The sequence below is a fragment of the Oncorhynchus mykiss genome, chromosome 5, assembly GCF_013265735.2.
Source record: "Oncorhynchus mykiss isolate Arlee chromosome 5, USDA_OmykA_1.1, whole genome shotgun sequence".
Classification (NCBI taxonomy): Eukaryota; Metazoa; Chordata; class Actinopteri; order Salmoniformes; family Salmonidae; genus Oncorhynchus; species Oncorhynchus mykiss.
Genome location: NC_048569.1, coordinates 85,434,799 through 85,462,259, shown reverse-complemented (window position 1 = coordinate 85,462,259; position 27,461 = coordinate 85,434,799). Strand labels below are relative to the sequence as shown.

Sequence of the window (27,461 nt, the reverse complement as noted above, 5' to 3'; positions counted from 1 at the left end):
GTTCAAATCCCTGAGCTGACATGGTACAAATCTGTTGATCTGCCCCTGAACAGGCACTGTTCCTAGGCCATCATTGAAAATAAGAATTTGTTAGTTAAATAGTTAAATAAATAAAGGTTAAAAAAAAAAGTTTTTTTAAAGATAGACACACAAGCAGAAATGTAGCCACCAGCCAGAGATTTGCAGAAAGATGGGCGTGTATCTTTTTTTCTCTCGACTGTACGGTCTGTACCAATATGTAATTAAAAACAACAAAAAAACTGTTTTAAGTGAGAAGTAGGCATTGGTCTGAAGCCAAAAAATAAAGGAAATTCAAATGGGCACCACAAAGCCCCATGCTCTACCAAGATCTTCCAGCACACAGCTTGGACCTACTATAGTAGCTACGCTGGTCTGTTGTACTTCAAACGATGTGTATGCAGGTTGCTTAGGATTCAAACTTTCTCAAACAGCCTAATTCATACTCGTAGAGCAGGTGCTCTCACAATATTGTGATTTGTACCAAATACAAGTTAAAGTATTGTATTCTTCACACACTAATTCCATTCCATTACCTTTTTAAAGCTTGTTTTAATTGTATGAGAGCATGCTTTGCTTTTATACTTACAAGACCATAATGCTTGATTGAGTGAGCTGTTTTTTTCTTGTAGTAATATGGTGCTGCCTGTATTTCCTTAAATACAGTATTTCCTCAACATTCCTGCAGTCAGCATGCCAATTGCACGCTCCTTCAACTTGAGATATCTGTGATATCTGTTGTGTGACAAAACTGCACATGTTGCATTTATATTTGTGTTCAGTATACATCATTTGAATAGCAGGACACTGTAAAGACAATTTTTCCTCAAAAGTATGAATTAGGTTGTCTGAATCCTTCGCAACCTGCATACACATTGTTTGAAGTACAATAGACCAACTGTAGTAGGTCAAAGCTGTGTGCCGGAAAACCTTGGTACAGCATGGGTGGAGTAGGCAATGTGGTTCTCGTGAATTTTCTTTATTTTTTGGTTCAGACCAATGCCTTCTTTTCACTTAAAACATTGTTTGTTTTGTTTCTATGGTTTTTACACCAAAAAGGGATTTGACTAAATTATACATTTCCACATGCAAAGGGTGTCTTTCGAAAATGTAATTTGGACTTCAAATTATGTATAAAAAATAAAAAAATAAAAGTGTTTTGTCTCACGTAATTTATTGTCCAGGGCCAGGTTTCCCAAAAGCAGCTTAAGGCTAAGTTAATCGATATAAACTTTGCAGGTGCATCATTAAATCTCAGAGCTGTTTCCCAAAACCATTATTACTAAAGTTGCACTAGAAAGCACTTGTTATTTACCGACTGCCTCATAGACCCGCTAACTGGGTCGTTAGATGCTTTTTTGCCCTTCCACTTTATACACAAAAGATCTCCGCTAAACATAGAATCAAGATATTTATCGGTCTCTCTGTGACCACCGATAACTTCAGAACAAGGTTTACTCTAATACAAAGTTGCCAATGTCTTTGCAATTGTTATAAACAGTCAAAATGTAAAAATATGCTTCAAATGAAAAGCGGGATGGCAGCATTAAAATATAAATATTGTAGGCTACAAAGGCCTATATACGTATTTAAAGCAAATTAATGTTCAATCAATTGAGTTCTATTTAGCTAATTGTAGACTACTGTCTGATGTGTAGGCCTAACATGTGCACAATGATGTGCTGCCTCATTATTTGCAGCCATAGGTGATCATTTATTTTTAGGAGCTGATCTGTTGTCAGTATCTAATGTTAAGGTAAGATTTGAATGGAGAATGCTGATCTGAGAGCAGCGCTGCCTTTCTTTCGATCGCTCCTATTGAACATTCTCCCTATGTGGTGTTTTTTTGTAAATGCATGTGAGTTCTTTGGCCATTATAGAAACATTGCATCATTTTGTGCCAGCAATATACCACCCTTCATCACACTGCTGGCTTGCCTCTGAAGCTAAGCTGGGTTTGTCCTGGTCAGTCCCTGAATGGGAAACCAGATGCTGCTGGAAGTGGTGTTTTTTATTATTATAAATTTTTTTAACCTTTATTTAACTAGGCAAGTCCAATGACGGCCTAGGAACAGTGGGTTAACTGCCTGTTCAGGGGCAGAACGACAGATTTGTACCTTGTCAGCTCGGGGGTTTGCAACCTTCTGGTTACTAGTCGAACACTCTAACCACTAGGCTACCCTGCCGCCCCTGTTGGAGGGCAAGAAGGAGGAAATCTTTCCTGTGGTCAAAAAAAATCTCCCAATGCCCCAGGGCAGTGATTGGGGACATTACCCTGTGTAGGGTGCTGTCTTTCGGATGGGACATTAAACGGGAGTCCTGACTCACTGTGGTCACTAAAGATCCCATGGCACTTATAGTAAGAGTAGGAGTGTTAACCCCGCTATTCTGGTTAAATTCCCAATCTGGCCCTCATACCATCATGGCCGTCTAATCATCCCCAGCTTCAAATTGTCTCTTTCATCTCCTCTCCCCTGTAAATTCCCCATGTTGTTTCTGTAAATGAGAGTGTGTTCTCAGTCAACTTACCGGGTAAAATAAAACACTTGTAAGCTTATGTTCCATCGCAAGAAAACGGGCCCAAGCTATTACTTCATAGACATGGCTATTTGTATTTATGCAAACCATATGGATTCTCCCTTTAAAGAGGGGAGGGGGGATATCAACATCTGCTTTACATTAAGCACATACCGGTTCCTGTGACTCTCAAAGTACTGAATAAATTGGCTGAGTGAGCATTTGAAAAAAGAAAAGAAACTTGATGGCTACTTCCCACTAAGTCCAGACCGGCTGTCTTTTTTTTGTGCGGTCCAGACGGCCCCAGCTCCATGAGGGGGCTAAAGTAAAAAATGTTTAGCCCCCTCAGTATTAGTTTTATATCCCTATTTAAAATAGCAAAAAGCAAAAAAGTTAAAATGATTGAGTGACAGGTTGGCGGCAAAACAAATGATATCTCCGCTGCTCTGTGTTAGCACAATGGGCAAGGTACTCCACGGTGTATGTAGGGGACTATGGAAAGCCTCTGGGGCTGTTAGGAATGACTCCTTTTGGGTTTCCATAAGAAGGCGGGAAAAACGCTTCTCATCTCTGTGGTAGGCTGCACAGATGTTCGATCAGGTTTAATTCCGGGCTCTGGCTGGGCCACTTAAGGACATTCACAGACTTGTCCTGAAGCCACTCCTGCATTGTCTTGGTTAAGTGCTTAGTCTAAGGTCCTGAGCGCTCTGGATCAGGTTTTCATCAAGGATCTCTCTGTACTTTGCTTTGCTCATCTTTCCCTTGATCCTGACTAGTCTTTCAGTCCCTGCCGCTGAAAACATCCCCACAGCATGATGCTGCCACCACCTTGCTTCACCATAGGGATGGTGCCAGGTTTCCAACAGACATTCAGGCCAAAGAGTCCAATCTTGGTTTCATCAGACCAGAGAATCTTGTTTCTCATGATCTAAGAGTCCTTTAGGTGCCTTTTGGCAAACTCCAAGTAGGCTATCATGTGCCTTCTACTGAGGAGTGGCTTCCTTCTGGCCACTCTACCATAAAGGCCTGATTGGTGGAGTGCTGCAGAGATGGTTGTTCTTCTGGAAGTTTCTCCAACATGCACAGAGGAACTCTGGTGCTGCTTCAGGGTGACCATCAGGTTCTTGGTCACCTCCCTGACCAAGGCTCTTACACCCCGATTGCTCAGTTTGGCCAGCTTTATGAAGACTCTTTGTGGTACCAAACTTCTTCCATTTAAAAATGATGGAGCCCACTGTGTTCTTGGGGACTTTCAATGCTGCAGAAATGTTTTGGTGTCCATCCCCAGATCTGTGCCTGGACACAATCCTGCCTCGGAGCTCTACGGACAATTCCAAAGACCTCATGGCTTGGTTTTTTCTCTGACATGCACTGTCAACTGTGGGACATTATATCTTCAGGTGTGTGCCTTTCCAAATCATGTCCAATCAATTGAATTTACCACTGGTGGACCGCAATGAAGTTGTAGAAACATCTCAAAGATGATCAATGGAAACGGGATGCACCTGAGCTCAATTTTGAGTCTCATAGCAAAGGGTCTGAATACCTATGTAAATAAGGTATTTCTGTTTTTTATTTGTAATACATTTGCAAACATTTCTAAAAACCTGTTTTCACTTTGTCATTTCGGGGTATTGTGTGTAGATTGATAAAATCCATTTTAAAATAAGTCTGTAACGTAACAAAATGTGGAAAAAGTCAATGAGTCTGAATACTTTCAGAATGCACTGTAAGTACATATCGGGATGTTTCATCATAGAAATAGATAGGCTACATATTAAAATGGTTTTCTTGGTAGCCTATAGGTTTTTGTTGCTGTAAATGGAACTGTATGTATTGGAAACATGTTGGCATTGCTTAATTGATTACGTGGGTCGAATTTGACACACATAATTGTATTGTGCCATATCACAACATGTTGCTTAACTCATGAGCCAGCGGCATGATTTTCCATGTTAGAAGCATGCCTTTATAGGCCTATTTATTTGGCAAGACAGCTGTACATGGCTGCATCTCACTGTAGTAGGCTGTAGCTTATGTTTTGGTTATTTGGATCTCCATTCGCCTTTTGCTTGCTGTGTTTGTTTACTGTTAATGTAACTATCCTAAATATAGATTGTGTCATGCCTTAATCGATCTGATATTTTGTTTACTAGGCCTACCTCTTGGTACTGCTGTTTTCTTCTGTTTGCGTTCGTTCGCATTCCCAGTTGTCAGTATTCTAAGCAAAACTGCTATTCAGTATTTTTTTTGCATGCATGAATAACTATAACTAGGCTTGTATTATTTTGTTATGACAGCTGTGTATGGCTATATTCACAATGGTTGTTTGTAGCCTATTACCAAAATGGACTAGCTGTAGTGTGCCCTCTATTGTGCTGATACAGCACAGCAGAGGTTTTTATTTTATTTTACCTTTATTTAACTAGGCAAGTCAGTTAAGAACTCTTCTTATTTTCAATGACGGCCTAGGAATAGTGGGTTAACTGCCTGTTCAGGGGCAGAACGACAGATTTGTACCTCGTCAGCTCGGGGATTTGAACTTGCCACCTTTCGGTTACTAGTCCAACGCTCTAACCACTAGGCTACCCTGCCGCCCCATGGGCTACAGACTTCAAAAGCACTCAGTGATTTTGGAGTCTCGACATTTTAACTTTATCTTTATTGTAGTATAGGGTGATTATATACTGTAAGCAGAATTCAATATAATTCCAATGCAAAACCCCAAAAATGTTACTAGCCCCTAAGTCACTTTATCCTGGCGCCGGGTCTAGGTCCAGACTTGATTTCAACTTTCCACGGATGGCACTCCACTTTGAAAAAACAAAAAACACACCACTTTGATACAAGTTACTTTTCGTGGGAGGTTAGGAGAGCATTTTTTCAAACCCTTACACGGAACCCAAACCGGCTGCGCGCGTGCGCCATCGAGCGCTATCGTGCATAAATGTATTTTGCCCCTCCACACCAAACGCGATCACGGCACGCATGTTAAAATATCAAAACAAACTCTGAACCAATGACATTAATTTGGGGACAGGTTGAAAAGCATTAAACATGTATGGCAATTTAGCAAGCTAGCTTGCACTTGCTAGCTAACGTTAATTTGTCCTATTTACTAGCTTGCTGTTACTAGCTAATTTGTCCTGGGATATAAACATTTAGTTGTTATTTTACCTGAAATGCACAAGGACCTCTACTTCGACAATTAATCGATTCTCTTCATCTCTCCTCCTTCCAGGCTTTTTCATCTTTGAACTTATATGGTGATCGCATCTAAACTTTCATTGTATTACCACGACAACCGGCAACAAAGTTTGTCTTTCAATCACCCACGTGGGTATAACCAATGAGGAGATGGCACATGGGTACCTGCTTCTATAAACCAATGACGAGATGACTTTCAGCGCGATCTGCGTCAGAAATAGGAACGACTTCTATTTTAGCCCTTGTGGAATGGCCTCGCAGACACGAGCAGTGTGGGTGCAATAATTGAATGACATGGATTTCAAAATTGATTTTGCGACACTCGCACACGCGACGTATCCGGTCTGGTCCGCATTTCATCATTTTCCTATCCTTAACCTAATTCTCCTAATCTGTTACAAAAGTTGTAGCTTTATCGAAGTGTTTTTATTTAGGGGATCTCGTCCATGGAGGTAGACTTTTGGTCCTGTCCCGACATCTATGCTTCACAAGTTTGGACAGCAACGTTTTGTGCAATAGAGGAATGGTTCTCAAACCTCTCCATGGGGACCCCAGGCCATTCCATGTAATTTATCTATTCCAGAGCTAGCACACCTGATTCAACTTGTCAACTAATCCTCAAGCTCTTGAATAGCTAGTTCAGAGCTACAGCAAAATTGTGAAATGTCTGGGGGTCCCCGGGGAGATGTTTGAGAACTACTGTAGTACAGCACAGCAAAGTGCAGTACATTGCAGTAAAAAAAAGTGAAGCAAGTCTTTCCTACATTCATTCAGAACCCGGAAAATGCGTATTTTCAACGTTACGAATGGTTTTAATTTCAACGTCCGTAAAATATATATTTTAAACCTCCTGAAAACTTTAATTCAGAACCTAAAATTAACCTAACTTCAAAGTCTGGAAAATACATATTTTAAATGTAATTTTGCATACTGGGTTTCTGGGAACAAACTGAAAAGTAACTTGACACAGTCAGTGCAAATTTGGATTAAAATTGTATGAAGGAAATCGCATTGACAGAGGAGGGAGTAATTAATTAATTATTCATAAGGTTAGGGCTGGAATTTGTTCTGGATGCTCGAACAGTGATGTGTCTGTCTCATATGTTGATCTAGCTAATTGGCTAGCTAGCATGTGTACGCTCACTGCAATGCACAGCCGATGTGCTACTTACATGTGCATTGAGAAGGGTGCAATTGCAGTCCGCAATTCTGGGCGTTCCTGTATGTGGGTATTCCTGCACCTGCAGGAACGCCTCTTTATAATTTAGGAGAAGCAGGGGCGCTCCATTACAGTAGGTGGCTTTAATGCACAATAACGTTGGATGCCAACTGGTGATGGTTTAGATGAAGGGGGGGGGGGGGGGGGTAGACAGACACTGTCCTTCGCCCCCAGAAATGATAATGTGGGAGCGATTAAATTATAAATTCAATAGAAACTGTTGCACCTACAAACTAGATCAGCTTTAGTATTGGAGATAGATTTGCTTCTATCAATGCAATTGTCTGCATTATTTCCAATCCCCCCATATATATATTATTTGTAAATATATACAGTACCAGTCAAACGTTTAGACACACCTACTCATTCAAGGGTTTTTCTTAATTGTTTTATTTTCTACATTGTAGAATAATAGTGAAGACATCAAAACTATGAAATAACATATATGGAATCATGTAGTAACCAATAAAGTTTATATTTTATATTCTAGATTCTTCAAAGTAGACACCTTGATGACAGGTTTGCATTCTCTCAATCAGCTTCACCTGTAATGTTTTTCCAACAGTCTTGAAGGAGTTCCCACATATGCTGAGTGCTTGTTGGCTGCTTTTCCTTAACTCTGCGGTCCAACTCATCCCATCACTCTCCTTCTTGGTCAAATAGCTCTTACACAGCCTGGAGGTGTGTTGCTTCATTGTCTTGTTGGACAAAATGGGATGGCATATCGCTGCAGAATGCTGTGGTAGCCATGCTGATTAAGTGTGCCTTGAATTCTAAATAAATCACAGACAGTGTCACCAGTAAAGCATGGGCCAAGAAACACAAGCATACTTATTTTCCACCATAATTTGCAAATAAATTCATTAAAAATCCTAAAATGTGATTTTCTGGATTTTTTTTTAAATTTTGTCTGTCATAGGTGAAGTGTACCTATGATGAAAATTATAGGCCTCTCTCATCTTTTTAAGTGGGAGAACTTGCACAATTGGTGGCTTACTAATTACTTTTTTTGCCCCACTGTAGGTCTGTAGCAGTTTGGGTCTAGAGTGTCTCCCCCTTTGAAGAGGGGGATGACCGCAGCAGCTTTCCAATCTTTGGGAATCTCAGACGATACAAACGAGAGGTTGAACAGGCTAGTAATAGGGGTTTGTTACAGGAATTTAATTACTCTGTTTTAATTCCCAATTAAAATTAAACACTCTGTCAATTCATAAGAATTTGTATGACCCTTATTTTATAGAGATCGACAGAGCCCGGTCTTAAAGTCAAATAGCAGCCTTTATTCACGAGAGTACTGAATACGATACAGTTTACCACAGGTTATAAACTGAAAATGACGTCATTAGTTTCAGCACCAACCCGTGCCATCTCCGTTCCAGTACAAAGGCTGTATCTCAAGCCTTCCCACATCCGTCTCCCTACCAATTTAATATAATTTACGGCTGAGCCAAGGTTTTCCGGTGTAGATAAGCATTCTAGCCAGTCTGAAGATTTAGTTCATTCATTCCTACCAAGGAACAGACCGTCATTGTTCTAATCCTTGATTCATTCACACACATTATATTCAGTACTAAGATTAAGAAAGAAAATTCATACATATACAGTAACATAATAGTATTCTGATTAGTACATATACAGTAACATAATAGTATTCGGATTAGTACATATACAGTAACATAATAGTATTCGGATTAGTACATATACAGTAACATAATAGTATTCTGATTAGTCAGTCCTGATTTGAAATGTATACATAATTAGTCATCATTGATAAAAATTCCCTTAACAGGGTTGCAACAATTTCGGCAGATCATTTTAGAAAGAGAGGGTCCAGATTGTAAAGCCCGGCTGATTTGTAGGGGTCCAGATTTTGCAACACTTTCAGAACATCGGCTATCTGGATTTGGGTGAAGGAGAAATTGGGAGGCTTGAGCAAGTTGCTGTGGGGGTTGGAGGGTTGTTGATCGGGGTAGGGGTAGCCAGGTGAAAAGCATGGCCAGCCGTAGAAAAATACTTATTGAATTTCTCAATTATAGTGGATTTATTGGTGGTGACAGTGTTTCCTAGCCTCAATGCAGTGGGCACCTGGGTGGAGGTGCTCTTATTCTCCATGGACTTTACAGTGTCCCAGAACTTTTTTGAATTTGTGCTACAGGATGGACATTTCTGCTTGAAAAAGTTTGCCTTAGCTTTCCTAATTGCCTATGTACATTGGTTCCTGACTTCCCTGAAAAGTTGCATATCACGGGGGCTATTCGATGCTAATGCAGAACGCCACAGGATGTTTTTGTTCTGGTCAAGGGCAATCAGGTCTGGAGAAAATCAAGGGCTATATCTGTTCCTGGTTCTACATTTTTTGAATGGGGCATGCTCATTGAAGATAGTGAGGAAATTACTTTTGAAGAATAACCAGGCATCCTCTACTGACTGGATGAGGTCAATATCCTTCCAGGATACCCGGGCCAGGTCGATTAGAAAGGCCTGCTCGCTGAAGTGTTTTAGGGAGTGTTTGACAGTGATGAGGGCTGGTCGTTTGACCGCAGACCCATTACGGATCCAGGCAATGAGGCATTGATCGCTGAGATCTTGGTTGAAAACAGCAGAGGTGTATTTGGAGGGCAAGTTGGTTAGGATGCTATCTATGAGGGTGCCCGTGTTTACGGATTTGGGGTTGTACCTGGTGGGTTCATTGATCATTTGAGTGAGATTGAGGGCATCAAGCTTAGATTGTAGGATGGCCGGGGTGTTAAGCATTTCCCAGTTTAGGTCACCTAGCAGCACGAGCTCTGAAGATAGATGGAGGGCAATCAATTCTCATATGGTGTCCAGGGCACAGCTGGGGGCAGAGGGTGGTCTATAGCACGCGGCAACGGTGAGAGACTTGTTTCTGAGAAAAGGTGGATTTTTAAAAGAAGTAGCTCGAATTGTTTGGGTACCGACCTGGATAGTAAGACAGAACTTTGCAGGCTATCTCTGCAGTAGATTGCAACACCGCCCCCTTTGGCAGTTCTATCTTATCGGAAAATGTTATAGTTAGGGATGGAAATTTCAGGGTTTTTGGTGGCCTTCATCAGCCAGGATTCAGACACAGCTAGGACATCCAGGTTGGCAGAGTGTGCTAAAGCAGTGAATAAAACAAACTTAGGGAGGAGGCTTCTAATGTTAACATGCATGAAACCAAGGCTTTTACAGTTACAGAAGTCAACAAATGAGAGCACCTGGGGAGTAGGAGTGGAGCTAGGCACTGCAGGGCCAGGATTAACCTCTACATCACCAGAGGAACAGAGGAGGAGTAGGATAAGGGTACGGCTAAAGCCTATCAGAAATGGTTGTCTAGTACGTTCGGAACAGAGAGTAAAAGGAGCAGGTTTCTAGGCGCGAAAGGATAGGTTCAAGGCATATTGTTCAGACAAAGTTATGGTAGGATGTGAGTACATTGGAAGTAAACCTAGGCATTGAGTGATGATGAGAGATAAATTGTCTCTAGCGATGTTTAAACCAGGTGATGTCACCTCATATGTGGGAGGTGGAACTAAATGGTTGGTTAAGGTATATTGAGCAGGGCTAGAGGCTCTACAGTGAAATAAGACAATAATCACAAGCCAGGACAGTAATGCGTAATGGACAAGGCATATTGATATTCGGGAGAGGCGTAGCCGGGTGATCATAGGGGTCCAGTGAGTGGTTGGGCTGGCTAGAGACACGGCGATTCAGACATCTAGCAGGCCGGGGCTAGCAGAAGGGGCTTAGAAGGACGTCTCGACGGAGGAAAGTCTATTTTAGCCTCCGCGTGGGGTGACGTTGACAGACCAGTTGTGATGGATTAGTAGGGTTCCGAGTAGCAGAGGGGTCCAAGTTCAATTGGCAAAATAGGTATAGTTGCCCAAGAAATTGGCCGATGGATCTATTCGGCTAACAGGCCAATATGCTCTAGACGCCATCAACCCTTGTCACATCACAATTGATTGGCTCAAATACATTATGAAGGAAAGAAATTCATCAAATGTACTTTTACTTGTTTTTTTTTTTGAATTTTACCCCTTTTTCTCCCCAATTTCGTGGTATCCAATCCAATTGTTGTAGTAGCTACTATCTTGTCTCATCGCTACAACTCCCGTACGGGCTCGGGAGAGACGAAGGTTGAAAGTCATGCGTCCTCCAATACACAACCCAACCAAGCCGCACTGCTTCTTAACACAGCACGCATCCAACCCGGAAGCCAGCCGCACCAATGCGCCGGAGGAAACACCATGCACCTAGCTCGAATTGTTTGGGTACCGACCTGGATAGTAAGACAGAACTTTGCAGGCTATCTCTGCAGTAGATTGCAACACCGCCCCCTTTGGCATCGGAAAATGTTATAGTTAGGGATGGAAATTTCAGGGTTTTTGGTGGCCTTCATCAGCCAGGATTCAGACACAGCTAGGACATCCAGGTTGGCAGAGTGTGCTAAAGCAGTGAATAAAACAAACTAAAACAAACTTAGGGAGGCTTCTAATGTTAACATGCATGAAACCAAGGCTTTTCCCCAATTTCGTGGTATCCAATCCAATTGTTGTAGTAGCTACTATCTTGTCTCATCGCTACAACTCCCGTACGGGCTCGGGAGAGACGAAGGTTGAAAGTCATGCGTCCTCCAATACACAACCCAACCAAGCCGCACTGCTTCTTAACACAGCACGCATCCAACCCGGAAGCCAGCCGCACCAATGCGCCGGAGGAAACACCATGCACCTGGCCACCTTGGTTAGCGCACACTGCGCCCAGCCCGCCACAGGAGTCGCTGGTGCGCGATGAGACAAGGACACCCCTACCGACCAAGCCCTCCCTAACCCGGGCGATGCTAGGCCAATTGTGCGTCGCCCCACGGACCTCCCGGTCGCGGCCGGTTACGACAGAGCCTGGGCGCGAACCCAGGGACTCTGATGGCACAGCTGGCGCTGCAGTACAGCGCCCTTAACCACTGCGCCACCCGGGAGGCCATCAAATGTACTTTTAACCTAAATTTTACTTTTAACCTGTTAAATGAAATGCATTCCAGGTGACTACCTCATGAAGCTGGTTGATAGAATGCCAAAAGTGTGCAAAGATGTCATCAAGGCAAAGGGTGGCTAATTTCTAGAATCTCAAAAATGTAATTATGTTTTGATTTGTTTAACATTTTTAGTTACTACATGATTCATATGTGTAATTTCATAGTTTTGATGTCTTCACTATTATTCTACAATGTAAAAAATAGTACCTGTCAAAGGTTTGGTGTGTGTGTGTTACCACAATTGACTATTCATACGCAGAATAATATAAAGACCTCTACGAAGGATTGTGACCCACAACAACGGGCGGTAGTAGGAATTCTACATTTTTGTCAACAGATACGTACTCTCACTCACCCTACCCCTTCCAAACAAACACCTCTGCCCATCTCTACCCTTCCACACATAGATCGATCTCAGATCGTTGTGTTTGATATAGGGTTAGCACCGTTCCATGATTGGAAAAAATACCTAGATATTTTCATTTTAAGTGTATATCCTACATCTGCGCAAAATTAAAGACTATCGCTATGTCACTCCTGCTCGCAGACACACATGGGCTCTGGTATTTGCAACCATTTTTCTCACTCACTCACTTTATGGACGCTATAGTCTCGTTTTAATGTGATGTCTAGAATTTGAGCTAGGTAGACATAGAAAATACTCTGAAAACTAAATTGCTAAAGACCTTGCTGAAAAATCCAGTATGCGGTTCTTGGTAACGGTCGGACGGCTCATGACAAGAGGCAGGGAGTGTGTTGTGTACCTCCAGTCAAGTTGATTTATGCATTTTCATCGATATTTGATTTAACATTGAGCTTCGACCAATGCATACTATAAATACACCGTTTGTTACACATACCTGTAGACATGGCATTTTATGAGATGCCCGGTACACCAATAGGCATGTACATACATACTGTACAGAGACATGCAGTATGCAGAGCAGTACACAGACACCCTGGTAGGTTTAGTACACAGCCAGCCCTGAACCTCATCAGCAGGGTGGTGACCTATGGGAATAATATTTACAGCTACGCTCATTAGTCTCTCACTCAGACTCTGCCAGCTATACCCCCTAATCTCAACAACCCCAACCCAGCCCAAACCCCAGCCCTGATGTCTAATTCCCAGGATGCTAGACATATACTTTACCTCAGCATAATACATGCAAACAGTGGTTATATTGTAGATCTTTCTCATTGATTTTTCTGCCTCTTCCCAATCTCTGTTGCTGTTTATCCCTCTCCCCTTTGTTATTTTGGTGTGTGCAATAATTGCAATATAATTAATCTTATACATTCATAGATGCAGATCTTTAAAAAGAGAGAGGCATGTAGTATATGTTGTTATTTCCCATCTTGCAGCCTGGCTTTAGCTTTGCATTCCCTCTCTCGCTTCCTGTGTTTTGGTCTTTTGTCTGGTGATTTGTGCTCACAGCGTCAGACTAACTCATTACTACAGCAGAGCATACAGCCAGTCAGTCAGCGTGGCTTTGGCATCAGCAGAACAACTATAGCTCATTCAGCTCATTTACTGAGAGAGGGAGAGATAGGAAGAACGAGAGAGATGGGTGCCGTCTCCCTCCTCCTCCGCTTTCTCTTTTTCCTCCTCCCCCTCCTATACACAAGCTCTGCTGACTGAGAATGCTGTTACTTTCTGCCTCATCTCTTGTTCTGTTCCGGATGGCCTGTGTCTCCTGGTCTCTGCCCCAGGCTGGGAGGAGTGGAGCTGAGTTGGCAAGGACACAAACACTTTGGACTGGATAGTATAGGGCCAAAGAAGGGTACTCTAACGCAGTGTTATCCCATCACCATTTCCTTTGTTTCGCTGGATTGACAGTAGTTCACTGAAAGGGCATTCACATTGATGAAACAATATCCAGTGTGATTTGTATTATTGGAAGATCATCTCTAGTATGTCTATGTTTCCTATATTATACCTATCCATCACATGTATCATGTTGGCCCCTTCTGCAGTGTATTACCAAATGAGCTTTTTGCGATTATAGTTATGAGCTATAATGATGCAGCCTGACAGAGATATATGACTAATCTATATACATATGATTTATGTATTGCTCCAGCTGGGAGATACAGAGACAGAAAGGTCCAGGCATGTACATTCTGCAGTAACCACATTTTAAAGAAAAGTGGTTGTAGGCCAGAGAAATCAATCAATAGGTTCCACTTGGATGCTTTTTTAATGACTTGACCTGCAGGGTCATGAGGGGTGGTGCAGTGGGGGCAACGAGAGAGGTACACAAAGACTGAAAAAGGTCAGAGGTCAAAGATCTGTAAGATTTAGGTGACTCTGCTTTATCCACTGTCCTGGAACTCTAGGCAATTGGAAGTGCGATAGGCATATCACAGTGACTGAGTTGCATTCTAGCAGTGTGGTGTATCCAGTTGGCAGTTATCTCTGCTAACCCTGGGACTGAGAGCGAGAGAGAGTGAGTGAGTCAGTCAGTCAGTCAGTTGGGCCAAGCCATAAATCTCATTACCATATATTACCTCTTGGCCCTAGTTCCTGACTGGACTGTAGCACATCTCTGCTAATGTATTCTGTTGGATTTTCCATCACCGCAACACTGTTGTTTTCCTCTTCTTTATCCCTGGCTTATTCAACATCCCTCCTACACGCATTAAAAGCAGTGGTGCCAAATTATTTCAGATTAATTACAACTTTCATCTCCCACCACCCTGCTACAACATTCATCTCCCACCACCCTGCTACAACATTCATCTCCCACCACCCTGCTACAACATTCATCTCCCACCACCCTGCTACAACATTCATCTCCCACCACCCTGCTACTACATTCATCTCACACCACCCTGCTACAACATTCATCTCCCACCACCCTGCTACAACATTCATCTCCCACCACCCTGCTACAACATTCATCTCACACCACCCTGCTACAACATTCATCTCCCTCCACCCTGCTACAACATTCATCTCCCACCACCCTGCTACAACATTCATCTCCCACCACCCTGCTACAACATTCATCTCCCACCACCCTGCTACAACATTCATCTCCCTCCACCCTGCTACAACATACATCTCCCACCACCCTGCTACAACATTCATCTCCCACCACCCTGCTACAACATTCATCTCCCACCACCCTGCTACAACATTCATCTCCCACCACCCTGCTACTACATTCATCTCCCAGCCTATATTTTCTTATTTTTTCCCACGTACTGTGTTGCACATTCATTATTATTTTAAAACGTATATCTACTCTCCTGGCTTCATCTGTTCCACCTCCCATCTTCCCTCACCTTTGAAAAAATAATCTGTTCCCACATATCTTCCCTTACCATTACCTTACTTCTCCTTCCTCTTATTCCTCCTCTATTCTCTCACCTCATTCTCTCACCTTGCTCCTCTCCTATCTTCCTCTTACCCCTCCATCCTCCATCCTCCATCTCCCTATCTTCTTTCTCTTTCCCACCGCTCTCACAGCTCCCTCTTCTCTCCTGACTCAGATGCTTTCCTCCCACCATCTCTTCTCTCCTGACTCAGATGCTTTCCTCCCACCATCTCTTCTCTCCTGACTCAGATGCTTTCCTCCCACCATCTCTTCTCTCCTGACTCAGATGCTTTCCTCCCACCATCTCTTCTCTCCTGACTCAGATGCTTTCCTCCCACCATCTCTTCTCTCCTGACTCAGATGCTTTCCTCCCACCATCTCTTCTCTCCTGACTCAGATGCTTTCCTCCCACCATCTCTTCTCTCCTGACTCAGATGCTTTCCTCCCACCATCTCTTCTCTCCTGACTCAGATGCTTTCCTCCCACCATCTCTTCTCTCCTGAGTCAGATGCTTTCCTCCCACCATCTCTTCTCTCCTGAGTCAGTTTCTTTCCTCCCACAATCTCTTCTCTCCTGACTCAGATGCTTTCCTCCCACAATCTCTTCTCTCCTGACTCAGATGCTTTCCTCCCACCATCTCTTCTCTCCTGACTCAGATGCTTTCCTCCCACCATCTCTTATCTCCTGACTCAGATGCTTTCCTCCCACCATCTCTTCTCTCCTGACTCAGATGCTTTCCTCCCACCATCTCTTCTCTCCTGAGTCAGTTTCTTTCCTCCCACCATCTCTTCTCTCCTGACTCAGATGCTTTCCACCCACCATCTCTTCTCTCCTGAGTCAGTTTCTTTCCTCCCACCATCTCTTCTCTCCTGACTCAGATGCTTTCCTCCCACCATCTCTTCTCTCCTGAGTCAGTTTCTTTCCTCCCACCATCTCTTCTCTCCCCTCTCCTGTATCAATAAAGTATTATTCTTCTCCATAGGCCCACCTGCGCTCGATGGACGTGAAGATCCTGCAGCAGCTGCTGGCGGTGCACGAGGGGATCGAGGCATGTAAGTGGCTCCTGGAGGAGCGCGGCACCCTGACCAGCCGCTGCAGCAGTCTGACCAGCAGCCAGTACAGCCTGGGAGAGGGCCCTGGAGGAGACACCTGGAGGGGCAGCTGGAGCAGCCTGCAGGACCCCCTAAACGACAAGCTGGATAACATCTCTATAGGCAGTTATCTGGACACCCTTGCTGATGACATGGACGAGTACGGCCCTTCTAGTTCTGAGTCTGTGCTGTGTTCTACTCCACTGGGGACTGTGACGCCCACTCGGACCGGGACAGGGGCTGGGGCAGTGCCTGGGGCAGGGGCTGGGAGAGGGACTGGGGCAGGGGCTGGGAGAGTTGCTGGAGCTGGAGAAGGGTCAGTGGCTATGGCAGGGGTTGGGCCTGGAGCTGGGGTAGGACAAGGCACAGGGGGCAAGGTAGTTGTTGATCCTGGCTCTCCCCAAGTCAAGCCAGATGTCCCAAATAAGGAGTCTTCCATTTGGACTAAGGCCACAGAGGCAGTGAAAGGAACCACCATCACCAAGGATACCAAGGACCCCGGCCAAACCCAGCAGCCCAGTAAGAGCAACGGCGCCCTGGATAAAGCAGTCAGGCAAGGACGAGGACCTACTGATTCAGCCCGGGTCTGCCTGGCTGAAAAGCTGGGGAAAAGCCAGAGCCCCAAACTCAAACCCTATAAGAATGGCAAGATAGACGTAGATGCCTGCCAGATGAACGGCAAGATGCACCTGGGGTATGATGCCCACTGGCGATGGGTGCAGTCGCAGGACGATGTGACATTTCTATGAGGTGCATATATTACACCACTTCCCTCTAAAAAATGCTGGGTTAAAATCAACCCAATTTGGGTTATTTGGTTACGAAGTGCTGGGTAAATGTTGGACAGGACACACGCTGGGTTATTTTGACCCAGCCAGTTAGGTTGTGTGAATAACCTAGCATGTTGGGTTGTTGTGCTTACCCAAACATGGGTTCATTTAACCATCAATTAGGTTATATTCATTTTCATGCTGGGTTGAACAGCTCTTTTATTATGTAATCCATAGGTTATTTTCAGGAGGCGTGGCTTATTAGGTGTGTGGGTTTCAGATAGTTATTTTTCGCCACCAGTGAAAATAAATGTCATTATTGTTCATAATCTTAAATACAGAGCTAATTTCAATTTTCATTAAAGAAAATACACATTTCATATTCTAATGTATTATTAATAACATAATTTTGTACGTATTGTTACATAGTGGTAAGTATACCAACATTGGGTTTTGCATAGGCTTTTAAGGAACTCTTAGACTTTTGTAAGCTTCATTAAATCTACTAAAGTGTCAGTGTACAACCGTAACCTTCTGATATCAGAACAGATAAACCGGAATGATGTTTACTCTCACGGGTGGCCAAAAATAACTATATGAAACCACGGCCCTACCTACTGTAGTCACACTTCCAGTCTTCTGACCTGACTGCTGGGTCTCAATAACCCAGCATCAATAACCCAGCAACAACAACAACTCAACCTTGCTCTTTTTAAAGAAAACAACCCAACTAAGTGAACCAATGCCTGCAACCTAGCAGTTGGGTCATCCAAACAACCCAGCATTTGTTTGAGTAAAGACACTTTTCCCCCTCCCATGTAACGACCCTACCGGTCAAATATTAAGAGAGAGGTTGATTGCACATATTATACAAACGTCTACCATTTCCATGGTGCAAGATATCAGGTGTGAACAGCATCATGACATTATGTTTTATTCACTCTAAATGTGACTGCACTAACTTTCTAAAACATTGATGTCAGTATTATATTGGGGATGAAGCACAGTGTTGATATTTTTCTGAATCAAGTTTGTTTTTGACATGTTTATCCTCCTTTCCTCTATGCATTGTAACATACAGTACCAGAGAACATGAAACATTTTCCAACAGAAAAAAATATATTTGTTACAATCACTCGCATCTGTAGAACTTAGTTTGCCCTCACAACCCCAAATGATTGTAACACACTATAGATAGCTGAATCGTTCTCATACATACTGTAGGTGTGTGTACCATCATAGTATGCTAAGAGCATATAGAATGTTCCTACTGTTTGCACACGTGTGCTATTGTCGATGTCCTACTACCTACAGTACTTAACCACTCAATGCAATTTGTATAATCAGTGAATCGCAATACAATTAATCTGTGCATCGGGTACTTCTGTGGGTGGTTGTCGTAGAAAAATGTCTCTGGCTGAGTGTTATTGTTGTCTCTTTTTTAACTGTACACTATTTTTGTTTCATTTGGACAGAAGTTGATGTGATTGGTGTCATCCTAAACTATTATGCCTGTGTCTCCAGTCCCAAGATGACTGCACTGTTGTTCTGATAATCCTGATCGTTTAAATGACTGATTCTGTCCTCTGCTGTCCGTGTCTTAATGAGTCCAACCATCTCTGATCTTTCACTCAGTGTTGAGTGGTGTGAACTTGTTAGTTATTTGGGTGGGTGAAAATTGCATGTCATGTGCTGAATGCTTTATTGGTGAAAATTATCATGAAAAATGTGTGAAAAACTTGATACAATCATGGGAGAAGAAAAGCAATATTCCCTCTGAGCCTTTGTATTCAGTTATAAACAACCCACTCTCACACAGAATTGTCACCACTGAAAACTAATAATGCCTGGACATTCCAAGGCAGGGGTTGCCAGGATGACAGAGAGGGTGAGAGAGAGGGAGAGAGAGCACATGTGTAAGTACATGTGTGTGTGAGTGGCTTGCTGTGCACAGGTACTTTGTCAGATACTAAGTCCCAAGGGGCTATTCTTCACTATAACCTCCACCATTTGTCATATTAACTCTGGGAGAACAATGCACTGCATGCCATTATATAAGGCATATGTATTGCGAATGTTATCAGATGTGATATGCATAGCGTTCATTACATTACCCAACTTACAACTTACAGGAGCAATTAGGGTTGAGTGCCTTGCTTAAGGGCACATTAACAGATTTTTCACCTAGTTGGCCCTTAACCACTAGGATACCTGCCGCCGCATTCAACCACGTTAGTGTAACACATCAGATGATGATGGACTGTTTTCAGTTGAATTACGTTAGGATTTCCCTTAGTGATGTTTTGGATTATGTATACTCACGCCTTACCTTGTTACAAGCTGACTGTCTTAGTTCTGTTGTTTTAGGGTGTCTGTCTCTGTGTGATGTCTTTGCCTGCATGTCTTCAGTTCTGTACCACTCAGCACTCCTATCAGAGCAGCATTTTTAATCTGTTTGAGATGAGTTCTCACTTCCAGACCGAAGCTACATTACAACCCTCCACCCACCCCTCCCTGTCTCCGCACACCCTCTCCTCCTCCTCTTTCAAACTGCACTGTGGCTTTTTTTCTTTCTTCTCCACCGCCTCTTGTCATCCTGTTTTCCACCAGCACAATGACTTGCTGGAAACATACATTCAGTGCCAACGTGTACGTTTAGTGCACGTCTACTCACGGGCCATGGTACAATAAGGATGGCAATGGGGAAACAATGACCGTAACCCAGTTCCTGGGGATGGAGAGGGGGATCTGTGCCAGAACTGGTGTCCAGCTGGATGCTTGCCCACTTACAGTCTCATCCACACTGCATCACTTAAATATGTCCCTATCCCCTTTTCTCTCTCTTTCTCTCTCACTCTCACTCTCTCATTTCAATTCAATTTAAGGGATTTATTGGCAAGGGAAACATATGTTAACATTGCCAAAGCAAGTGAAGTAGATAATCAACTAAATTTAAATAAACAATAAACATGTACAGTAAACATTACACTCACAAAAGTTTCAAAATCATAAATACATGGTCTCCCGAGTAGCGCAGTGGTCTTAGACACTGCACCACAGTTGCTAGCCGTGACACTAGAAATCCTGGTTTGAGTCCAGACTCTGTCTCAGCCGGCTGCGACTGGGAGGCCCATGGGGTTGCTCACAATTTACCTAGCGTCGTCCGGGTTAGGGGAGGGTTTGGCCGGCAGGGATGTCCTTGTCCCATCGCGCTCTAGCGACTCCTGTGGCGGGCTGGGTACATGCACGCTGACACGGTCGCCAGGTGTACGTTGTTTCCTCCGACACGTTGGTGTGGCTGGCTTCCGGGTTAAGCAGGCATTGTGTCAAGAAGCAGTGTGGCACGGCTCTCGACCTTTGTCTCTCTCGAGTCCGTACGGGAGTTGCAGCGATGAGACAAGACTGTAACTACCAATTGGATATGGTATCCAAATAATAAAAGAATAATGACATTACAAATGTCATATTATAAGCAAATAGTTCAAGTACCAAAGGGAAAATAAATAAACATAAATATGGGTTGTATTTACAATGGTATATGTTCTTCGTTCTTCACTAGTTGCCCTTGTGGCAACAGGTCACAAATCCTGCTGCTGTGATGGTACGCTGTGGTATTTCACCCATCTGTGTAATCTTAGGGAAAATATGTGTCTCTAATATGGTCATACATTTGGCAGGATGTTAGGAAGTGCAGCTCAGTTTCCACCTCATTTTGTGGGCAGTGTGCACATAGCCTGTCTTCTCTTGAGAGCCAGGTCTGCCTTCTGCGGCCTTTCTCAATAGCAAGGCTATGCTCACTGAGTCTGTACATAGTAAAAGCTTTCCTTAAGTTTGGGTCAGTCATAGTGGTCAGGGATTCTGCCACTGTGTACTCGCTGTTTAGAGCCAAATAGCATTCTAGTTTGCTCTGTTTTTTTATCAATTCTTTCCACTGTGTCAAGTAATTATCTTTTTGTTTTCTCATGTCTAATTGTGTTGCTGTCTTGGGGCTCTGTTTGTGTTTGTGAACAGAGTCCCAGGACCAACATGTCTCTCTCTCTCTCTCTGTCTCTCTCTCTCTATGGTAAAAATAGAATGTGCATGCCAGTAGGTAAAGTAGAAGACCGTCCGTAGTTAGATGATGGGTGTTCCGTGATGTAGCCTTTAGTATTCTAAAGCTCTTCTGTTAAGACTCCTAATGCTTTCATTTAACAGATGGGTTGGCTAGTAGTAAGTCATGGCATGCCAGTGTTTCCCTTAGCCAGCACAAACAGAGGAGACACATTCTTAATGCAGGAGACCATGATCATCAAACATGTCCGATCATATATACATACTTTATATTTTCCTAATGGTTTAACTCACATCACAGACTGAGCTATACATTTCGTGATGTATTTTAGTGAAGAGAAGATCCACTGTAATAATCTATATGTAGGCCTGGAAGAATCTGGAATGAGAAAAATAGTTCTCAAGAAGAATCAGTAGAACACACAAATATTGATTTGGCATAATATGAACTTGGTCACTGTCATATGAACTTGGTCACTGTCATAATATGAATTTGGTCACTGTCATAATATGAATTTGGTCACTGTCATAATATGAACTTGGTCACTGTCATAATATGAACTTGGTCACTGTCATAATATGAACTTGGTCACTGTCATAATATGAACTTGGTCACTGTCATAATATGAACTTGGTCACTGTCATAATATGAATTTGGTCACTGTCATAATATGAACTTGGTCACTGTCATAATATGAACTTGGTCACTGTCATAATATGAACTTGGTCACTGTCATAATATGAATTTGGTCACTGTCATAATATGAATTTGGTCACTGTCATAATATGAACTTGGTCACTGTCATAATATGAATTTGGTCACTGTCATAATATGAACTTGGTCACTGTCATAATATGAATTTGGTCACTGTCATAATATGAACTTGGTCACTGTCATAATATGAACTTGGTCACTGTCATAATATGAATTTGGTCACTGTCATAATATGAACTTGGTCACTGTCATAATATGAACTTGGTCACTGTCATAATATGAATTTGGTCACTGTCATAATATGAATTTGGTCACTGTCATAATATGAATTTGGTCACTGTCATAATATGAACTTGGTCACTGTCATAATATGAATTTGGTCACTGTCATAATATGAACTTGGTCACTGTCATAATATGAATTTGGTCACTGTATAATATTAACTTGGTCACTGTCATAATATGAATTTGGTCACTGTCATAATATGAATTTGGTCACTGTCATAATATGAACTTGGTCACTGTCATAATATGAACTTGGTCACTGTCATAATATGAACTTGGTCACTGTCATAATATGAACTTGGTCACTGTCATAATATGAACTTGGTCACTGTCATAATATGAACTTGGTCACTGTCATAATATGAACTTGGTCACTTTCATAATATGAGCTTGGTCACTGTCATAATATGAACTTGGTCACTGTCATAATATGAACTTGGTCACTGTCATAATAGGAGCTTGGTCACTGTCATAATATGAACTTGGTCACTGTCATAATATGAACTTGGTCACTGTCATAATATGAACTTGGTCACTGTCATAATATGAACTTGGTCACTGTCATAATATGAACTTGGTCACTTTCATAATATGAGCTTGGTCACTGTCATAATATGAACTTGGTCACTGTCATAATATTAACTTGGTCACTGTCATAATATGAACTTGGTCACTGTCATAATAGGAGCTTGGTCACTGTCATAATAGGAGCTTGGTCACTGTCATAATATGAACTTGGTCACTGTCATAATATGAACTTGGTCACTGTCATAATATGAACTTGGTCACTGTCATAATATGAACTTGGTCACTGTCATGATATGAGCTTGGTCACTGTCATAATATGAGCTTGGTCACTGTCATAATATGAACTTGGTCACTGATGGTAATCTATAACTGAAGCGTGTTTGTATTTCATTATCAGATGCCCAGTATATGATGTTTGCTCATCAGATGTCCAGTGTGATGTTTGTTTTGAAGACAGGTGCCAAACACTCATCATCTGATTTGAACCGCAGACAAACAGAGCATGATTTTACGGAGTAATGGATATCCACTCAGTAACCATGGCAATGATCCAAACCAGGTTTTACATATTGACATTAGAATGTCAGTGGCTGTAAAGACTTTGCATATTGACTTTGTACTACTAAACAAGGCAATGCTGTCATTCCAAAATGCACAATATATTACAGAAGTATTCCCTATCCCACCTAGGGAAAGAGTAGAACAGTAATGTAGTTATGAAATTACCAGACCTAATGTATGTCATAAGGGAATCTTTCAAACAGTAGCCTTGCAGCATCAGGCTGCATATTTTCCCCATTCTGAATTAGAAAGCCAGGCACACGCTGTATAGCAAGCTGAGACACACTAAAGAGGCTATTGGCAGCTCATTGATAGCCAAATGGTGGCTAATGCTGGGGCCCCTGTTGGAGTGGCTTGAGGAAAGTTGGCTTATTATGTTTCCATGGATTTGAGGGCCAGGAATTGGGGGGGGGGGGGGGGGGGGGGGGGGAGGGGGAGTACAGAGCGGTGTGGAGGCAGGGAGTTGAAAGAAGCTTCCGCTTCCAATATTTCCTGCTGTTCTGTTCCCAGAATGCATTACCCTCAGCATTGACATGGGTTTCTAAGCACATGACAGGGTTTTCAAAGAAAGCTTCCGTTAAGAACAGGTTTTTCTTTTCTCTTTCTTGCTTTGTTGCCAGTCCGCTATGTGTGTTGTGTTCATATCTTGAACACTGAGAATTGGAAGTGAAATAAGGCCACTGTGATCAAATTATAGTGTATTACATTTACTCCAGAACTGAAAACGGACATTTACTATGCGGGGAGGGAGTCAAGTCATTGAGACTGACTAAAAGCACTGGATCTTGCAAATTGACACATTTTGCTTTGTGTGGTACAGGTTTTTAATTGTGATGCAATGTTTTACAGGAGGAAGCTATTTATTTTGTGTGTATATTATTGAGATGTACATCTAATGATTGACATGTGCATTGATGTTGAGAATTATATGCAATATGCAAATGTGTAGCTTACGGAAGTGATTTATTAAATATATTTTCAATGTTACACTAACGTCTTTGTTATCTCTAACACAACATTTAGCTGAAATAAAAGTCACAGAATGTTATGTATGAAAGCAAATGAAACCCAGAAGTATCAGCGGTTTCACCTCCCTGTTCCCTAAAGGGCTGTCTTTGGCCGTATTTCAAATATTTCTCTACAAAGAAAGCAAACAATGTACTCAGGAGAGATAGAGATCCTCCCCAGCCTGTCTTCATTAGCAGTTGTGTTATTCTCTTGTAACCCACAAGGAGCCATCGTTCCACCTTGAGATGTGTCCTTATTTCATTTATTGTGGCATTGGGTTTAGTGCTAACTGCCCGTTATCCTTGATGTACTGTTATTGTATAGGCCTAGCTGTGTTTCTCTATAACCACTATTCCAATTGGGTTCTCTTTCAGAGAGCCTGGTGTACATGTTCTAATCAATACCCCCCAACCAGCCCGGTCCTCCCTCCTCGCTACTTCCCAGCAAACCTATTAGCACTTCACATTATATGACAACCATTTATCAACTCTCTTTCCAGAGGGTTGAAACTGCTGAATATGCTCTGTGCCATAGCCTTCAGGTCCATTGGCTCTACTCTAGTTATAATCATACAATTAGATACTTTTGTGATCCATAGTATGACCATCTTAAAACAATCCCTCCCCCGCTAGACTTTTAGAGGTTAAAGAGAGAAATGTAACCACATTGTAGAAAAACAAAGCATATGACTGACTGGCCATTTGGCTGCCTGATGCTAGCTGGTTCTGGTGTCAGTTTCAGGGCCATTGATTTTTACAATTTGGAGACAGATCGGTTATGTCTGAATCTGATAATGTGTGGTATAACAAATGCACAGACTAAACACGTATGGATTGTGTTGACGTCTGCGTGTTAGCAGACTCTAACCACAGTGGTGGGTAGTGGACACAGATGCTTGTGAGGCTGTAAAATAACAAATTAACAGTGGGGAGGAGAGCTTACTACAGCACAGGGCTGGACAACATCAGGACAGGGTGGAGTTCCACCACAGAGGACAGCACAGGGCTGGACAACATCCGGACAGGGTGGGAGTTCCACCACAGAGGACAGCACAGGGCTGGACAACATCAGGACAGGGTGGGAGTTCCACCACAGAGGACAGCACAGGGCTGGACAACATCAGGACAGGGTGGAGTTCCACCACAGAGGACAGCACAGGGCTGGACAACATCAGGACAGGGTGGAGTTCCACCACAGAGGACAGCACAGGGCTGGACAACATCAGGACAGGGTGGAGTTCCACCACAGAGGACAGCAAAGTGCTGGACAACATCAGGACAGGGTGGAGTTCCACCACAGAGGACAGCACAGGGCTGGACAACATCAGGACAGGGTGAAGTTCCACCACAGAGGACAGCACAGGGCTGGACAACATCAGGACAGGGTGGAGTTCCACCACAGAGGACAGCACAGGGCTGGACAACATCAGGACAGGGTGGAGTTCCACCACAGAGGACAGCACAGGGCTGGACAACATCAGGACAGGGTGGGAGTTCCACCACAGAGGACAGCACAGGGCTGGACAACATCAGGACAGGGTGGGAGTGTTCCACCAAAGACTACAGCACAGGGCTGGACAACATCAGGACAGGGTGGAGTTCCAACCACAGAGGCTGCACAGCAGGAGGTAGGTGGAGATCCAACAATCATACAAAAATGTTGTTTAACACAGATCAACAACAGATGAGCCTTCTGGTCTCTGTAAAATAAAAGCTTGTCGTCATTCTATATGTAGAGCAAGACAATGGAACAGCCGAAACCCTCAGTTTGTCCATGGTGCTCTTCTGCCATAGTTTGTACAATGGACTAAAACACAGCTTAATAATAGCATTTTGTGAGACACAACATGCTCTGTATTCACTGACACACCCCAATGTTTTTGTTTCACCAGATCCTGAGGAGATGGTTCTCTTGGATGTGTGTGGCTCGTTTGGTTTGGTTTATGGTTATAATGGTCCACACAGGGCAGACCACAATCCACACTGGACCACAAATCTCCTGGAATCTCTGTCCATGTCAGGAGAATACCAGCCCCAAACTGTTTCATATTACCTTGAATCTGGGGATAGTAACATTTATTGTTTGGAAACTTCTGTATGTGTAATGTTTACTGTAAATTTGATTGTTTATTTCACTTTTGTATATTTACCTCACTTGCTTTGGCAATGTTAACACATGTTTCCCATGCCAATAAAGCCCCTTGAATTGAATTGAATAGTAACACCACAAGCCAACTCTTACAGCACTGCCTTGGGGAGACAGGACCATAAACCAGGGTAGTGGAGAATAACTTGATGGTTACAGACAGAGCTTTGTTTTCGACGTACTGTGTGTGGAAACCCTACTGTATCCCCTCTCTAAGACCAAACCCTAAACCCGTGTGGCCTGCCTCCTAGTCTCTCACATTCATATTCTGCTCTCAAACCACAGTGACAGAAAAAAAACTCATCTCTATCTGGAGTCTGGCATACGTGTTGTTTTGCTCTGCCTTTAAATTAAGCAGTATCACACTAAGAGCCACATTCTTGTAGTATTTTCATATTTACAGTATATTTCTCCTGGTTTGTCCGCAGTGAGTACTCTCTCTCCACATCCTGGAATGCAGCTATAGTTATCATATTATTGGGTTAGCAGTGTGGTGTGTATGTGTGTGTGTGCTACTCTGGGGGAAGCCTCTCTATGGGATTCGTGAAGTAAACAAAGGGGCCAAAATAGGCCACAGTGTTCCCACAAAGTGATGCAATCAGACGTGGGTAGAGGTTAGAGACGGAATCCAAGGGGGAGTTGTTGTTCAATCTCTACCGCTACCCAACCCCATAATATGGTTTCCAAACAAGCTCATCGGTTTTATGTTATAGTGTACCGTGCACGCATGTGTCTGTGGGGATTCATTCCGTCTCTCCCATAGTATCACATATGAGAGTGACAACGGGCCTCCAAGGTTATACACATGACTCATCCCATGTGGGTGAGTAATGTGTGCAAAGCTGTCATCAAGGCAAAGGGTGACAATTTGAAGAATCTCATATAAAATATATTTTGATTTGTTTAACACTTTTTTGGTTTCTACATGATTCCATGTGTTATTTCATAGATTTGATGTCTTCACTATTATTCTACAATGTAGAAAATAGT

General features: G+C 42.8%; 2 protein-coding genes across 2 annotated transcripts in view; both read left to right on the top strand.

The window, feature by feature from the left end:
- lurap1 (leucine rich adaptor protein 1) overlaps nt 1-18,764 on the top strand; it is a 28,927-nt gene extending 10,163 nt beyond the window's left edge. The window contains exon 2 of the mRNA XM_036978603.1: nt 16,302-18,764. Within this exon, the coding sequence (XP_036834498.1) occupies nt 16,302-17,159 (858 nt within the window). The 3' untranslated portion in view covers nt 17,160-18,764. The remainder of the gene's footprint in view (nt 1-16,301) is intronic.
- Nucleotides 18,765-19,023: 259 nt separating this feature from the next.
- On the top strand, nt 19,024-27,131 carry LOC118964733 (filaggrin-2-like). Its single transcript, XM_036979076.1, has 3 exons — nt 19,024-19,068; nt 25,252-25,953; nt 26,218-27,131. Exons 1-3 carry the CDS (start codon nt 19,024-19,026, stop codon nt 26,428-26,430), a joined length of 960 nt encoding a protein of 319 aa, XP_036834971.1. The 3' UTR covers nt 26,431-27,131.
- The last annotated feature ends 330 nt before the right edge of the window (nt 27,132-27,461 follow it).

Bases quoted from the DNA above. Each gene is read 5' to 3' on its own strand.
- LOC118964733 (XM_036979076.1), top strand. From the start codon at position 19,024: ATGCCTGGACATTCCAAGGCAGGGGTTGCCAGGATGACAGAGAGG. The intron at 19,069-25,251 runs GTGAGAGAGAGG...ACAAATTAACAG, and splicing joins TTGCCAGGATGACAGAGAGG to TGGGGAGGAGAGCTTACTAC. The intron at 25,954-26,217 runs GTAGGTGGAGAT...TTGTTTCACCAG, and splicing joins CAGAGGCTGCACAGCAGGAG to ATCCTGAGGAGATGGTTCTC.